The sequence below is a fragment of the Diuraphis noxia genome, unplaced genomic scaffold, assembly GCF_037042655.1.
Source record: "Diuraphis noxia isolate RWA-SAM2 unplaced genomic scaffold, SU_Dnox_SAM2 contig0005, whole genome shotgun sequence".
In the NCBI taxonomy this organism is placed as follows: domain Eukaryota; kingdom Metazoa; phylum Arthropoda; class Insecta; order Hemiptera; family Aphididae; genus Diuraphis; species Diuraphis noxia.
This window is the reverse complement of record NW_028301715.1, coordinates 28,556,103-28,574,940: the sequence shown is the minus strand read 5'-3', so window position 1 is coordinate 28,574,940 and position 18,838 is coordinate 28,556,103. Positions and strand designations below refer to the sequence as shown.

General features: G+C 28.9%; 2 protein-coding genes across 2 annotated transcripts in view; one reads left to right on the top strand and one right to left on the bottom strand.

The window, feature by feature from the left end:
* LOC107162396 (monocarboxylate transporter 10) overlaps positions 1-9,764 on the bottom strand; it is a 359,340-nt gene extending 349,576 nt beyond the window's left edge. The window contains exon 1 of the mRNA XM_089228029.1: positions 8,984-9,764. The gene's annotated coding sequence lies outside the window, so the exon portion shown is untranslated. The remainder of the gene's footprint in view (positions 1-8,983) is intronic.
* A 1,023-nt stretch (positions 9,765-10,787) lies between these two features.
* LOC149055164 (uncharacterized) lies at positions 10,788-17,643 on the top strand. The gene is made up of 13 exons (XM_089228821.1): positions 10,788-11,618; positions 11,723-11,773; positions 11,982-12,056; positions 13,542-13,730; positions 13,797-14,050; positions 14,111-14,382; positions 15,048-15,270; positions 15,338-15,598; positions 15,783-16,154; positions 16,227-16,760; positions 16,834-16,928; positions 17,097-17,299; positions 17,404-17,643. The coding sequence occupies exons 1-13, from the start codon at positions 11,503-11,505 to the stop codon at positions 17,528-17,530; spliced, it is 2,772 nt and encodes a 923-aa protein (XP_089084947.1). The 5' UTR covers positions 10,788-11,502; the 3' UTR covers positions 17,531-17,643.
* Positions 17,644-18,838: the final 1,195 nt, after the last annotated feature.

Genomic DNA, 18,838 nt, shown 5'->3' with positions numbered 1-18,838 from the left:
ACCGATTGGTTTTACGGGTTTTTTAATTTTTTTACTCATTAACCGCACTTAAAGTAAACAAATAACTTAATGATAACATTGATCGGTTTTATTATAATATCAATAATATACATAATACATAAATAATATGCATTTTTTGTCATAATATATAATAATAATATTATAATAATTTGAAATAAGAGTAGGGCACTGCACGTGTATCTATTTAAAGTAAATTTTTGTAAATCCCCACATTGATTCAAAAATGTAATAAGTAAGTACATTAGAACGATGATAATAACCTTAACAAAAAAGTTAGGTATAGGTAAACATTGATCAGTTTGAAAAACGTGACCTCGTTCTATAACAGCCACATCAAAGTTTATGATATTACACTATGGAAATGCGAAGAAGCGTGAGCAGCAGTTTTACTTGTGAAATTACAAGAAAAAACATACTCACACAGTTATACTTCGCACGCTTCCATGTCTGTATACATGAGTCTAATGTTATAATCATATATAATAATTACATCTATATAACAATACTATCAGAATAAAGTTTGGTAAACTTTTCAAATGCCTGCAATTTAACTAAATTTATTTTATGTTTTCTATTTATTTTCCTAGCGTTAACACCCACGATTTCATATAAATCAATACAAACTTATATACGATTTGTAATTGTTTTTCAACAACTCTTCAATGTTTACATCGTATTATAGTAGTTATTTGATTATTTATGATTTATGATCAAAAGTATGCCATCAAAAAAAAAAAAAAATTTCCTTTATTTCGTTTTTATATTGTACGTAAGTGCAATTTATTAACATGCACAATATTATGCCATTGGAAACAATTGCACGTTTTTCAATACCAGTCGATGATAATTCAAACATTTTGATGCAGTAAATATCGCCGTACCGAAAAATACCGGTATACCGGAATATTGAAATACCAGTTTTTTAAATACCGGTAGTTCCAAACACTGTAAATACCGCCAACTCTGGTAAATAATAAATATATGTGAAATGAAACTACGAATATGTAATAAAAATGAAATGAACAACAGCTGCGATTATTTATTCGACATTACCGATGAAGTATATTTAGAAAATTATTAATTCGACTAATCCAAGTCTATTCGAGTGTACACAATGTCCGAAATAGTACATCTATATTATGTTCGTCTGTTTTTATTGGAACTGTATTACAATACGTGGATAGTGTAAAATTATTTACATCGTCTACTTGAACATGGCAAAATCATTCACATGGTATCAACTGTATAAACACTATAAACATAACTTATTAGATTTTCAATTCTAAACGGAAACTCGAAAAATTACGATTACGTCTAGTAGGTACACAATCATATACAAACCCCATCCAACAGGGTTATATTTTTAGTGAGAATAGTACAGTTTTTAAAAAGTTGTTCTTTAAAATAGTTTGGGTATAGATATTGGCTAATTCGCGTTAAAAAAAAATTATCGAGTATACTGTATAGTGCTTACATGTTATGCAATAAACATATCATACACACAAATATATATTATTATACAATAGTGATTATAGGTGTCTGATCGGATGTTAATAATGATATGTATTATGTAGGTACTGAAGATACTTGCACGTTAGAAATTTAGAGTGGAGATATGCGTGTGGACTTGAATTTTCAACGACCGTTGACACTATCCTATTTTTATTTATTTTTCCCTCGTTGGTAATATTGAGGCAGATAATGGTGTTGGATTGGTAGATCGTATATGTATACGTCATTATGGTATTATAAATATTATTCAAACGAAGATAATACCGCCAAACGAGCGTCAATATCGAGTTGTACTAGATCGACATTCAACCGAAACTGAATCGCTTACAGTGTTAAGATTCTTAGTGATCCATAACAGCCAGTCAGAGAGCAGCAGTTACATATTCAAACAGAGTACCATTATGCCAAAAGTACATTATGATAAGATCTCAGGGTCTGATTAGTTCGAGTATAAATTATATATTACCTACATATCAGGGCTTTGCACCTGAACGAAACCCAAAACCCGAAACCCCAATTAACCCGAATAAATTTGCAAAACCAAACCCGTATAATACAACACCTGAATGAAAAAATTAACACCTGAATTAACCAGAAACCAGAATTAATATTTGGGTTAACCCAAAACCCGAATTATTATTAAATACAAAGAAATGAGTGGCATATCAATTCGTATGTATTTTACGCAAATAAGAAGATAAGAAAATAGTTGGCGTTATATTAATAAAACATAACATAATAATATTATGTTGTATCAACTATTGATATTGACTGCAACTGTATAATTATTAATTCTCGACGATATTATCTTTAAACACGCGCGTGTATTACCCTTATTTGCTTGTGTTGCTTGTGACCTGCGTTTAGTCATGACTTGTGATCTATTCTTTTATCCATGCTTGTGATCACAATAATATACAGTGTCAAACGTGTCTATACAGTGTACAGACTACAAATACAACAGAATATAATATGAAAAATTAATATAAATTTAATGAATTAATATTAAATATAAACCAACTAAAGGTGTAGAATCTAGATCATTGTTTTATATTATTTCACAATATTAAATAATTATATTTGTGTTATCTAACCTTTGTATTCAACAATACTAACAACAAAATTATGTTTGATCAAAATAAATAATAAACAAGAAGTTTTTTTTGTAGAAAAATGACTTTTTAATGGTAAGTATGATTTTAATATGTTTTTTTTTTAAATTATATTTGCTTTAAAAATAAAATAAAAGTACAATACCAAATTCGCGTCGAAAATCTCATGTTAATTGATATAAAACATGGGTATTTTTTAACACCCGAATTAACCATAATTAATCCAAATAAATTTACATTTAACCATAACCAGAAAAGTTCATTAACCCGAAACACCCAAATTCAATAACCAAAATTTTCCTTAAACACCCAAAACCCAAAACCCGAAAAAATTATTCCGGTGCAAAGCCCTGCTACATATTATACGATTAATATACATATTATGATTATAACATGGCATGCGTAATATACGTGTATACTAATTTGTTTTGAATAGAAACGACCTAAAAAAAAAAAAATTAAAACAGCGATATTGTGTCGTTTGGGTTTTATTTTAAATTTTCACGTCACAGTTTCTATTTGTTTATGATTATTATTTTTTTTCTCAAAAAAAAAGCTTGTCCGTTAAATGGAAGTTGAAATTCGTATAAAAGTTTTATGTGTTGAGGTTTTATTTCAGTACTCTGCATTTTAAGTATAAACTATCGCGCGCGCCGACACGAGATAGGATAATTTATTATTTGTGGTAATATACATAAAGATATTGCCATTAACACGATCCTAAGCCGTTTAAAAATACACTTTGGTCACTGATAAAACTGCCCAAAACTATAATCTGTTAACCTATTTTAACGAAAAACGCACAGAACTAATAAAGATGGACGGCTAACATGCTATATTAGATATTATAATATAAGCATTGTAATTCAAAATGTACAAATTGTCGGTGCACTTATCAAACAGTCAAACATTTAACCGCCTAATAAAATATTATATTATTTTTTCCTATACCTATCCCTCTTTTTTAACTTTTTTAATAATCATTAACACTATTATCGTTGTTAATATGAAACGAACAATATTATTTGGAATACCCCTTAATCAACCGTCAAACCGCCTTAAGCTGAAATATTGCTCCATGCTTCTTTACAAGCAAATTCTACGACCATTACTTTTCTATACTTCCCCTATCTGGAGTAACTGTGCCAAAGCACACATAAATAAGATCCGAGTTTTCAATCCAAGATTTTACGCAAAATTTCTAACACGCCATGGTTCATCAGAAATGAAGCTCTTCATACCGACTTAAAACTCCCAACAATTAAAACCTACGTACGTAATCTCACGATAAACTTTTTTTGACCAACTAAACAACGCCAAAAGCGCAAAACACTTCAATCTCAGCGATAAGCCTACCCTCCGGTATCTCAAGCGTGAACGTCATCATGATGGCCTTTCTCAACACCAATAATATTAATATTAATAAATAATAAAAACAAAAAAACAAAAAAGGAAAATACTACGCCTGGTTTAATTAATTATTTTTCTTGTATCATTATTTATTTATTTATCGATGTAAATTATTGTAATTTGTTGTAAATATCGTAATTAATTTACGCTTCCCAATATGTATATTGTATATATATATATTATATATGTTATATTTTCTATTATATTATCAATAAGTTTGATGACCCTGTAATCTGTATGTCTGTAACATTTTATAATAATAAATAAATAAAAAAAACGTTTAATGCACGAGCGACCAACATAATATTATTATGTCACTGATTCATTCGATTTTCACTCAACAGAAGACATTTAACATAAATTAATATTATTATTATTATTCCTATTATTCCATTACATTTAGGAACGCTTTTAAATTGCGTGCGCCCACATTTAACCGGTTGTAAAAATTTACTGCTAATTTACTGCATAAATTAACTTAACAGAAAATATTTAAATCGACCTATTAATTCCGTGTTAATTAATTTAAAAAAATCAATTCATCTATTAATTTTGTAATCTAATTTATTTATTATAAGCAATCAAAAAAATCGTTTTTAGAGCACAATGATAGTCCTTGTGATGTCCTTAGGGTAATAAATAAAGTTTAATGAATATTATAAAAATAAATATTTATTTTTGGGGCAATTAACTAACTGTACATTGAAATTTGAACCTGAAAAATACCGGGCACAATTTACAATTTTTTCTTTTCGTTGTGCGCAATTTATATTTGTTCACATTTATAAAGTATTTAAATATGATGTAATATTCGAGATCAATTATTATAAGATTTAAAACTACACGTCACATGACATGAACGAATCTTTGCTGTTTGTTCAAAGTATAAATCTAAGCTACACGTTCGCAAAGCGCATAATGTATTATTTATTATGTATATAGGTACGAAAGATATATACAGCAAGAGTATTATATTTATTTTGCATAAGGATTATGGATGTTTTGATATATTTCTCTGAAGTAGATTAAGTGTAGAATACGCGTATAGAGTGTCAAAATACTTTAAAAAGTCTAAACACGTACTTAGACTTCATCGTTTTGTTGTTTGTTTATATGCGATACGTAAGCATTATATATCATATTCTATTGAAAAAATATAAAAGAATAAATACTATATTTGCGAGCAAAAAATTAAATTTTAAAATATTAGTCGTAATAATTAAATATTATTATATTAAACATTATGAATAAAATATGACAAAAATCGAAATTTTATTTTATCTAAATATATATTTGTTGATTTTCAAAGATGTATTATACAAATACGTATGCGTAGACCGTCTATAATATTCGTTTAATAAACTCATCGTAAGCCTAACTAAAGAAATTAAAAATATTATATTACTTATATAATTTTTGTTTAAAATTGATTATCTTTGTTAAGTACCTATACCTATACATATATTATACATAATATAGGTAAGCTTTAATTATATTAAATTAATTGTGATGTAGGAAATGTATGATATTTATTATTTAATCATTTAAATCTGTTGGTGATCTTTTTAGTAAATATTACTTGTACATAAGAAAAATAATATTTAAAACTAATTTTATGGTAACCCCAACAACAAAAACAATTTATTTTGACTTACCTACCGTACCGCCTACATAATACCTTACCTTTTAAACTTTAATAACGCATGACCAAAAGTCGTAACCATCACGATTTAGGTAAAATAATAAGTACCTATTCATACATAATTAACTATTCAGCCTTTATAGAAGATGGGGCGTAAATCTTTTAAAATTTAGATGAAATATCCTTCCTTATCGCTTAAAAGGTTGAATAGCACTCAGGAGAGCATTTAACTTGTAAAAACGTTATAAATTGTATTCGTTTTTCGATGTTCAAAATCAACAGTATAATCTCATAACCAAATGTGCAATAAAACGTTTCGCTTTCTAGATTTAACAAGGTCCTTAAACAAAATAAAATAAAATATCTGGAGATACCATTTATGTGGTAGACGCGTTAGGGTGAATATTTTCTATTTTGGTTATAAAGCTCCAAAATAAATTCTTAAGAATCATCAATGATACGCCTTATAACGACTACTTAATCAACGAGGCTGATTATTAAACTTGATGGAGTACTTAATATATTACATATTTTATTAAAGCTATATGAAATATAAATACCAAATTATTATTATAATGGTTTTTTATAAAATCACAGGTTATATGTCGCCACACAAACTGGAAATGTCAAAAAAAAACCTACTCAATATTATGATATAGATTATGCGTTTCATGCGTTATTAACTTGATATTTTATATGTTTAATTCAGTTAAAACAATTTGAACATTAAAATCAATCGACCTTTTTCTTTGTATATATTACACTAGATTTAGGTATAGTACATAATATTATTACCACGAAACGCTTTTCTGTCACTCTGTGAATTTGATACACATATTATGGCCAAGACACGGGAGACTATTTTTTTCCTTATGTAATTATTTGTTGTATACCTCCTGGTTACCTATCTATCTCTATTCGTAAATGTTTTTTTTAGAAAACAATATTATATTTATAAATGAGTTCCAATTTATATTCATGGTAAGCCTTTATATACGTGTAGTTTATTTAATCTGATAACAATGCAGGTTGTCGAGCTAAATAGGCTGAACTTTTAAAACACGTAAGTATATTATATTAAATTATTATTTTCAAGCGATCAATAAAATTACAAAAATAACTACATAAAACAACGTAAAATTATAATTATAATACAACCTACGTAAAAATAATCGTAACGCTTTTAATGTTTTACGACAACAATGTTTGAAAAGCTCACTGTGTTCACTCGTCATATTACGATAAAATAATAATATAATTACATGTAGATTAATGTGTTCACTGTGTTCAGTAATTTGGAAATTTTACATTATCTGTAGGTACCAAGGCAAGTCAGTGGTTTTTTCGTTTGATGTAACAATATTTATTACGTGACTTAAATAATATTACCCATGTAGTATTTATGATGATAATAAATACATATTATATTTTCCTTTCAATCCTCTTAAAATTATAACAAAATGTTAAACACGTTAATATAATTTATTTTATTGCATAGTAGGTATATAAATTATAAATATAAATATGTATATCCATAGCCATGTAGGTATAAAAATATATTTTTTTTACTTTCGACATTAAATTATTAAAATGCGCGTGAAGAACATGACTCTACTGCAATGACCACAAAATAAGTTATGAAATATATTCGTAAATGTATTTAGTAAGTTCCGATTATTTTCAACCATAAAAAAGTATTACAAAGCATATGAGAAAAAAAATTAAGTTAATGAGCTCTTTGGTCATTTTGATTATCGTACGACTCTATACGACTATAAGTATTAAACAAAATAGGTTAAAGTTATCACAAAGTTGTATAACTTATTTTTTTAATTCTGTGTAGAGTGATAAAATTATTGATTTTAGTTTTTCGGTAAATTTAACTTTTCTGCTCATCTACTTACATTTTTCTAACTTATTTTATTTATTTACGTTAGGTATTATAAAATATATGTGAACATTTTAAGTGTACTGAATAAATAAAATAATATGCAATATGATAAATTTATAATATTAATATATATAATTATAATTTATGATAAAATTAGGTTAAACTTCAGATATGGCCAATAAAAAGCATTAATGGTATAATAATTACTCATTAATCATTATGTATATTTAACAGCACAATTTTATTAAAAGTATATTATTTACTAAATATCACATGTCACGTCAACTAATAATAGCGATTACATATTATGTAAATATAAATTATAATTTATTTGGTGGTATAAATGTATAATGCATACACATCAATAATGGATAACCAAAGGTGGATATTAAGCATAAAAGCCCTCCCCCCACCATAATGGATCGTGCCACTATCATTATATGATTTTTAATCTAATTACTAATTGTACTAATAATGAATTTTCAAGCCAGTATACAAATCTTTGTAAATTGTAACTAACTTCTTCAATGGAACATCCCTTATAAACATTCTAGTCGTGTAATATGGAGTGTTGATCAATCAAATATAATCTTTATAGCGTATGCAAATTAATAAAATATCAAATAAAATATCCTATTTGCAATTCAGTTTGATGATTTTATATAAATAATGTATTTACGTATGGATGTGTGTGCCCTAGTGTTTTTTTTATTTAAAAGGGAACTATAAAAAAAAAAAATCGTAAAAATTTAACAGCACCTATTTATTTTATTTTATCAATATTTTGAAAAAATTAACGTGCGTGTAGTTTAATTTTAATCTCAAACCATAACAAAGCTTTTTTAAGATTTCTGCAACGATACATTTTTATATTTTATTTTTAAATTTTTTCCATACGTTAAAAAAAATATCATTGCAATGCCTTAATGGTTTAGAAATCGAACACGTGTTGTCAACTATACGAATTTTTTTTCATTTCACAGAGGATTACAATAATTTGACAATAATATAAACTATTGAGTAGATTATGCGCAGAGTAAATCAAGATCCGGAGAAAACTAATTTAAGGGATTAAAGATTGATCGTTTCTATAAAATTTACTATTTAGACACACCTACCCACTCAGTCACCAGTTCGTTCAACCGCATTACATAATTATGACCGCTGGAGTGGTTGTAATTATATACCATTCCGACCATTTAACACGTAAATAATATATCAACGTGAACGAATGCGGAGGATAGCAATAATTATTATAATTCCTATATTGTTATCTTGATTTATTTGGCATTATACAAACGACTTTGTACCCTTATTATATAAAAAAAAGTCAGAAAGTCCAATTTATGACTACACCTAATATTATATTATTATCACAATAATAGTGCTTCTCACTTTGTAGTCCACCTGCAGTGGTGGTCGATCACAGTACTGCGTCATCGGACCATCACCATCGTCGACGTCTTCGCACGAACATAATATTATGACGTATACAACAGTTCCGTAAAAAAAAAAAAAAAAACGATAATAATATCGCGCGAGTACTGTAAGTATGCAGAAGGTAAATATGATTTTTTTTACCGCCACGAATGATTGACGGACGATAAAAATCACGCTGTGCGATAGTTTATTATGAATTTTCGTATATAAATGTATCTACATAATATATATATATTAAAATAAATAAGCGAAAGTCGCGATTTCCGAGCCAAATCTTGCGTGAAATGTGTGACACACGATAAGGATCGCCACGGCGGAAGCGTTAGATACCTATTATTATATTTTTTTTCTAATATTTTGTTGCATCCGATTTTGAAACTTTTTTGTTTTTAATTCCAATCAGACGTCGTAGTCGAAATCGTTTGACAGTTCTATCACGTTTCTGCGAGGAATTTCGATGACGATCGTCGATGTTAAGTGCGCGTGTGTTCAACATGTGCCATTAATATATAATTACCCACAAAACGATATTATTACAACATTCAGACGAGGTTGCTTATTTTTGGGACGTGATTTTTGGTCCGGCCTAGTACGACCGTGAATGAGTAGGACACAACGACAACGAAATATAATTTTTTTTAATAATATCTTTCGATATCGGCTAGCGATGATTTTTATCCTCACGGCGCGTTTCTGTCCACGCGACACCAGGCGACGACACATGCGATTCCGACCGAGTCACGTTGACCACTGCCGCCTTCGCAGTATCGCAGCGTTTGGCTCTCAGCAACTTCCCCGGCGGCCAAACGGCGCACTTGTTGAGCGCCGACTGCAGTGTCAGTCACGAACGCTTATAATATGTTATGATATGCATTATGTATTTATAGTTTTATACATGCTACTCGAAAATAATGACACACATTATTTATATTATTGTTATTGTTATCATGGAAAAACCATGACCATGGTCAACAGACAATTCTCGAAAGCAGATAGCCTCGCACTCCGTTTCGGGTCCCGTGGCTATTATAGAACACGCGAGTTAGATTAAGTAGAGTAATTCACAAAGTCGACTCGCGATAACTCAAACGTCTCAAAGTCTCAAACCGGCGACTCGACTTTATATAGAAGGAATAATTAGCCAATTAAGAAATTAATATTAAACGAGAACAAAGCAATGAAATTTAATATTTAAAAACAATACCATGAATTTGGTGTTAGACTTTAAATATGATAATTTAAAAAAAAAATTAGATGACAACAAAGCTAAGTACCAGTGCAAAAGATATGAAAACATTATGCTCAGCCATATTGTAACGGAGGACATTAATTGTTGTGGTCCGCTGGACGTCCTCTTTCGGGAGGTTTCACCGCATTGTAGTCTTATCGGACGAAATGTCATAGCGGCGACAGCGTGTCCCATCAGAGTTTCAGGCGCACAAGTGCATTCTCCAAAAGTCATCTGATGACCTTTCGACGTTCGTGTATTAATTTAATTACCATCATAACAACGATATCACGCATCCACGAGTCGAGTTGTGTTTGTTTTTTATTTTATCAAAACAACAAAATGTAGGGTTTAGTTTATTGTATTATTGTATTTTATAGAGCGGACTATATTGTACAATATAATAATATAATATATATAAGATATATATATATATATATATTTTATATATACCTATATATAAGAATATTTGCACAAAAAGCTTCTATACTTCTATATAACTATACCTTAAGAGGACGCTACACACACATTTTTGCCACCTAAAAACATGTTTTAGGAGAATCGCTCTCCTTTGGGCTGTAGGTATCGCACAAAAATCAAATCTTGACTACTTAAGGATAACAATATTATCTGTGTTCCTATGTTTTATTATGATTATAACTTAACTCAATAATTTTTTATGGATTGTAGAAAAGTATAAAAAAACTATATATTCAACATTTAATAATTATTACTATGTTAATGCTATCTAAAAAATAAAACATAGGAACACAGACAATATTCTTACCTTTATGTTAACGAAAGTTGGATTTTGTACGATTAATGTAACCCAAATGAGACTGATTCTCCTGAGACATGTTTTTGAAAAATATTTCGTATTTGTAACATGTAATAGTCCCGTATAATGCTGCCAGTGCTACTCTAGCGGCAGTGTTCTAAAAACGTACCCATACACGTACACCGCGCGCATAAGCACCGTACCGCACCATAGGTCGAAAATAGCTATCTATCGCAGGCCCGCATAGTTTATAAATATCCAAATCGTCGATACGAAAACAATAATACTGCCGATGATATTATAATTCCGTATTATATTATTTTATAAAATATGAATTTATTTCATTGTGACTTCTACATCCAACAGTGAACGTCAAACGTTCGATGTCAATGCGATTTTATTTATTTTTACATTATTTTAACTTTTACTTGGCATTTGCCACTGCGCTGTGAAACTTGATTTTGTATTATGTCTCCGTACAAAAAAGCACGTACTGTTAAAAAAAAAAACAGACAGCGTAAATTAGATATGAAGACCCGGTTAAGTATGGCAGGTATGGCTAAAAAAAATCGGCATAATAATATGTAAGTATATATTTACTACCTAATTAGTTGTCTATCGACTATCATCTGTTTATAAAATTTCAAACTTGAATACCCATCATGATTATTTTTTTATGATTTTAAAGAGAAATAAGGCAACATTTGAGCCTAGAAGAGCCTAACATTGATATTGTCGAGTAAGTTGTAATTTATTTACAAACTCGATAATTTAATTTTATATGTGTTCATATGTTTTTTTGTTGTGATTAAAAAATATGTTAAATTAGTCATTTGTAAACTATTGTATAGCAAATATGGTGTTTAATTTTCAATTTGAAAATATATTACCCATACATAATACTATAAATACCAATCACATATATTATGATATTTGATATTTATTAGTATACAACTCGCGGAAAACGGATCAAATCTGGTGACTTCAACAATAATTCATAGTAATGTTTTGTCTATATCTACGTAAGTATATGTAAATCTAATCTTAAATATAAATATATAAATATATAATATAATAATAATAACTTCAAGTATACACGATTTACAATATGTAAAAACCGGGGAAGTTAACCTGCTGTATAGTGTATATCAGTGGACCTCGGTCATAGAGTAGGTCACTATAATGGCTGTAACACGATTGCTCCCGTACGGCCGTACTACCGTTTCACCTACAAAAAACACAACACTATTGCGCTACGTGAAATATAGGTCTTGCCCTTATAACAATGTTCCAATTAATTTTTAAAAATACAGTCGGGGTGGTAAACTTAGCCTAAGTTTTTAAGTACTTTATTTTCCCTATATTTATGAGTTATGACCAGTTAAAAGGCATTGGAAAATTCTTATAAGGGCTAGACCTATATTTCATGGAGCGTAATCATGTTGCGTTTTTTGCATGTAAAAAGGTAGGACGGGCGCAATCGTGTTTCACCGACTATAATAATGGATGTGTTGAATTTTATGGTGTATAGAAAATGAAAATATAAACATTCAGTAAAATTTTCATGTAGGTATCTACGGTAATTCGTTTTTGAATTACAACAAAATAACAAAATCGCTACATGAGAAATTGAGTGAATATCCAATCTTAGAAAAATATGAACTTAAAACGCTCAACGAAATTTAATTAGATTTGCTTGTAGACATTTATTTTGTTAATAAAGATAAACAATCTTATGAGGAATCTCGTATTACATTTTCAAATCTTAGATTTAAGTAGAAAAATTTTTATGAATTTCTAACTCAAAATAATTTGCAAATTTTCGTCAAATTTACGTATTTTGTCAAAATTTGAACTTTAAATGCTTAGAAAAAAAAATTGTGACTACGGATTTTTGATATTTTTCATCTACATTTGAAACAATATATTAGGAGCCTTCTATTAAATTTTCAAGAATTTTTACCCAACAAATAAAATGTTATTGATATTTATAGCAAAAAAATGGAAACTGAAAATGTCCGTAAACAGCTCAAAATAAGTCAAAATATTTTTAAAATGGTGTGGTGTGTAGAAAATGCTTATATAAATTCAGTCAAAATTTCATGAATCTACTTTCATTTATTTTAGAGTTACAGCGAAAACCAAAATCGATTTTGTCGAAAATCGGGTTTGCGTAAAAATTCCCGTTTTTTCCTTAATTTTTCATTTGTTTATCACGGCTCTTATGAAAACTACTGGAAAATTTTACTTTTGACCCCCCAAAGTACCAACTAGATTCACTTTCCTATCAGAAAAGGTACTGTTGAAGAAAATCGAAGCATTTTTTCTGTCCTAAAACGTGATGACAGACACAAAAAAAAAAAAAATAAAAAAAAAAATAAAAAAAAAAAACACACATCATTGTAAAATCAATACATTCATCACTTAGCTCCGTTCAGAATCTAAAAAATAAATCATTGTAAAATCAGTACATTCATCACTGTTCTGAATCTAAAAACTTAATATAGTGATTCACAAATTTTTACCGCTGAGAAACACGTAAGTCCGTTTGCTCCTGAAAATACTAGTACACCACAAAGTAAAAGGCAGAAAGTAGTTGAATCGTCATTTGGATTTGGTCAAGAAAATGGATCCGAATTGTTGGAATATAGTTTAGATACTGATTATAATAGTGAGGATAATTCAACAATTTCTGAGTATGTCATTATTTTTTATAGCGATTTCAGCATTTAGTTGTATTTTTTTTTATATAATTATTATAGAAGTCTTGAAGGCCGGAGAATTGTGGATATCAAACACTTGTTTGATCAAATACAAAATAGTCGACATAAACCTTTTGACTGTTCATTTTTGGATATGGCATTTCAATCAGAATGTCATAAAGGATACCTGTCCGTATTTAGTTTTCGGTGTAAAATGTGTAATAAGAGTTCATCTTTTACATCTGAAAATATTAAGAATAAAGATAAATATTTGCCCATCAATAAAGCTATTGTAAATGGCAGTTTAGCAATTGGTAATTAAATTATTTTTCTAAAATTATTTTCAATTTGTATTAATTATTTATATTTTAAAGGTATTGGACATACGCAGCTTAGCGAGTTGTCGGCATCTATAGAACTCCCCTCTTTATCAACAGTATCTTATTTAAAAAATTTGTCCGTTATGAGCAATTCTATTCAAGAAACGGCTTTTGATGAGATGATAAAAGCTGGTAATGAAGAAAGGCAAATTGCCATCAACACTGGTAATGTTGATGAAAATGGTACACCGCTATGCACTGTAGTAACAGATGGCCAATGGTCAAAAAGATCGTATAAGACTAAGTATAACTCATTTTCTGGAGCGGTAAGAAACAATAGTTTTTATTTTTTTGTACCTTATTATTTTAATTAGCTATGTTATAATTACATTCTACAAGTATTTACATTACCTATTATAATATTAAAGTTGACTTTTTTCTGTCCGGATATTTTTGACTAAACTGTTTTATTAAGTAATTTCGTCCAAATTCGAACTTAAAATGACTATAAAAATAAAATATAAACAACCAGTGAAAATTTCATGTATCTACGGTCATTTGTTTTAAAGTTACACCAAAAACTAAAATCGATTTTCTGTAAAACAAATTTTGCGTAAAAATTCCCGTTTTTCCTTAATTTTTTTTTTGTTTTTCACGGCGCTTTTGAAAACTACTGGGAAATTTTAACTTTTGACCCCCCCAAAGTACCAACTAGACTCACTTTCCTATCAGAAAAGATACTGTCGAAGAAAATCCAAGCACTTTTACTGTCCTAAAACGTGATGACAGACACAAAAAAAAGAAATAAATAAAAAAAAACACAGATCATTGTAAAATCAATACATTCATCGTTTCACTCAGAATCTAAAAATTCAAAGCTTTTACATCTTTTTTACCTGTAGCTGTATTTAAAATTGTGTACATTTATAAATTATTTTGTTATCTCGTATAGGTACCTGTTTTAATAATATAATTTTAAATAATTTTACAGGCTACTATTATAGGGTATAACACCAAAAAGGTGTTATTCGTTGGAATTCGCAATCGGTACTGTTCCGTTTGTGAACGGGCGAATAATTTAAATATAGAGGCACCAACTCACAAATGTTTTTTGAATTGGAATAAAGCATCAACGGCAATGGAAGCGGACGGAATAATGGAAGGATTTCTTAACAGCATGAGTATGCATGGTTTAAAATATAACAAATTAATTGGTAAATTATATTTTTCAAGAAATTATATTTTCCACTTTCTATATTATATATTAATTATATTTTTCAGGTGACGGTGACAGTAGCGTCACCAAACGAATAAACGAAGTTATGCCGTATGGACCAGATTTCAAAATTAAAAAAATTGAATGCAGAAATCATCTACTGCGAAATTATATGACGAAATTGAGTGCCCTTTCAAAAAGAACAGAATATCCCATTATCATACGTAACTTTATAATAAACAACACTCTGAGATTTCGGTCTGATATTAGGAAAGCAGTTAGATATCATTTGAGCACGGATTTAACACTTCAGCAAAAAACAACAGGTGAACATAAAAAAAAATATATCAAATTTTATGAATATTTTGGAATTACCAAATTTATACACACACAAATATATAACATTTATAAAACTAAAACTATATAATAACTAAAAATTATTTTCATTAAACATTTTTATGGTTATTTCATATTTCCTTGTTTTTAATTTTGTTTGAACAATATTTTTAGGGCTTAGAAAAGACATATCAAACGCTCCATATCACCGTTTGGGTCAACACGACAGTTGTGCTTCATACTTTTGTACGGGGCCAGAAGTTGGTAAAATAAATTTTGTTCCTGAGGCAGAAATATCGGGTTTTATGGCTGAATTCCGAAACATAGTATATAGGCTGCAAATAAACGCTGATAGCTTGTTAGAGGATGTCGATAACAACCCGTGTGAGCAGTTTAATTCCCTTATTAATAAGCATATCGGAGGCAAGCGAATTAATTTTACACAATCTAATAATTATCAAACACGGGTCCATGCTGCTATTATTGCACATAATTCAGGAAACTACATACGAACTATAAATAAGAAAATTATGCTAAAAAGCCCCGGTAAATTATTTAAAAGTATTTATTTATACATAAGCACCTGTACATTGTAATAATAAAATATATTTATAATAGGAAAATTTGCTAAAAAATATTCAAATAATATAGACCGGATACGAAGTAACACAACAATGAGACGACGAAAACTTTTCGCTGCGGGAGTGGTACGATCCAAACCGAAAACAAAATCTAGTGCGCCGGACAAAGACTATGGCTTAGCAGAGCCTTTGGATGACCTCTTTAGTCTCAGCCCAGAAGCTTTTGCTGAAAAAAAAACCGCATTTTTAAAAAAACTGAATGATGTCGACATAGACGAGGTTGAACAAATAACTAGAGGGCAAAGTCAATGTGATGCATGGAGAAACGAGCGTCGAAAAAGATTAACAGCGTCTAAGTTTGGAGAAATATGTAAAATGAGAGAGAACACTAGCTGTAAAATCAAAGTCCATAACATTTTATATAAGTATCCGACAATGTGTAAATCAATGAGCTATGGTATTGAAATGGAGCCTCATGCTAGGAGACAGTTTGAAGAATTGAATGGGTTGACCGTACGTACTTGTGGTTTGTTTATTGACCGAGAATTCCCTTATTTGGCTGCAAGCCCTGGTAAAACTAAAAATTATTTATTTTTATTCATAATACTATTTTTAACTTTAAATATTATATTGGATTGTTCAAGATGGGTTGATAGGTGATGATGAAATACTAGAAATTAAGTGTCCATTTGTAGCAAAGAATACGAAGAGTGCCATTGAAGCAGTGGAAAATAAATTGGTAAATCTCTTATTATTTTGTATAAAACAATACATTCTTTACTTTGTTTAAAATCGAATAAGTTTAAAATTTAAATATTTTATGGAAAAATATGTACAATTTTATTAATTAATACATAGTCTATAATCGCAATGATATTTTTAAATTTCATAAAATTGTATTTTTAAGCTATCATATTGCACCATCACCGAACAAGGCAATATTTTACTTAAAAAAGACCATATATACTTTTACCAAGTGATGGGTCAATTACGGGTCACAAGAAGAAATGTATGCTATTTTGTCATACACACGCCCAATTGGACTAATGTTGAAAAAATCTATTTTGATGTATCTTTTTGGCAGAAAAAAATGGTCGATAAACTAAAATTGTGAGTGATTTAAACAATATATGTTTAAATTTAAATATATTATATATATTATATTTTATACATATATTAGGTAATATAATAATATATTATTATATTTTTTTTAGGTTTTATATTGAGTGTTTATTACCCGAAATCATAGACCCTCTATATGGAAAGCGAATAAGTATCTCTGATATAAGAGAACCAAAACATATTTTAAATGCAAAAAAAAAAAAAAATAACAAATTATAATAATACTTCTGTTAAAATTATAAATGTTTTTTTATTTGTGTAAATATTCCATATTATTATAGGTATTGTGGCAATAAAACCAGCAATTGAAACAAAATTGTTTTAATTTATAATACCTTTTTGTTTTTTTTGAATAAAAAATAATATGTTTCTGTTCAAATAGAATTGACACACGCAATAAGTAATATTGTAGCTTTTTATATAATTATATTTGAATAAGTAATAATTCAATAACTACAAATCAAGCTATGTTGTATTACCGTATTTACTATATAAATATTGCTACATATATTTAGGTAAGCAGCAGCTTTAAAAAAAAAAAGTTCGAATGGATACGCACGGATATTAAAAATAATACCGCGGCGTTTACGTGTGTGAAATTTATATTGATGCGATCCGTCATGGTCGACCGTTCAAGAAATAATAATCGGCGCTCCCGAAACGGCCAGACGCGCTGAATGAGCAGTGCCACGGACTATGAGTAGTGGGCGTGACTTAAACGCCGCGCGCTTGCGGATCGCCAAAACACTTAACAGCGCGTTCTCTCGGCCGTTGTATACTTTTCGCTTTACGTGTAGCGTCCTCTTAACGATATATTTTTGTGTTCGTTTAAAACTGCATAAGAATCATTTTTAAAACATAATAGTATTATTATATGGCACCGTCAAAAAATCGATGATCGCATTTATTTCCCTTGGGTGTAAAAAGCTATAGATGTATTAAAATATTGAATATGCGCTCAACGACATTTAAAGTTTTGTTTGTTGTAATAATTATTAGTTTTCTACGTAGGGGAGCAAATATACAACAATAAGCACCCGAGATCATATATTATAAATATTACCTCTATATACCTTTATAGAAAGGGCAACAGCCAACAATCATTTCTTAATTATTTGAATTCCTCCTCAAATATGCGTCGTCTATGAAATATTTATCAGTTGACTCCATACATCACATATTGTTTTGTTTAATCGGCAATAAAGTTTGATGAAATCTTAAACTATACGGTTATTTGGTAATTATTATATTTGCGTTAATGAATTAAGATTTTGATCTAAGATACACGGATATAATATATTAACGAATAATAGTCGCTTATCGTGGATGCAGAGATTACTCTTGAGGGCTTAAGACTTTTACATACTATTATAAATTTATATGTATTATTATATTTTATCAAAGACAGTGGTATTTTAAAAACATTTTTTTTTTTTTCATTAATTAAAGGCTTCAAATACAATGTTTATTAGCCTACAATGGTTTACATGTTTAATTTAAAAAATAATGGAGATTTGATAGTTGTGA

What these genes read in the sequence shown, in the direction of transcription:
- LOC149055164 (XM_089228821.1), top strand. Translation starts at nt 11,503, where the DNA reads ATGTCTCCGTACAAAAAAGCACGTACTGTTAAAAAAAAAAACAGACAG. An exon ending in AAGCAGTGGAAAATAAATTG is followed by an intron (nt 16,929 to 17,096) that starts GTAAATCTCTTA and finishes TGTATTTTTAAG; the next exon opens with CTATCATATTGCACCATCAC. An exon ending in ATGGTCGATAAACTAAAATT is followed by an intron (nt 17,300 to 17,403) that starts GTGAGTGATTTA and finishes TATTTTTTTTAG; the next exon opens with GTTTTATATTGAGTGTTTAT.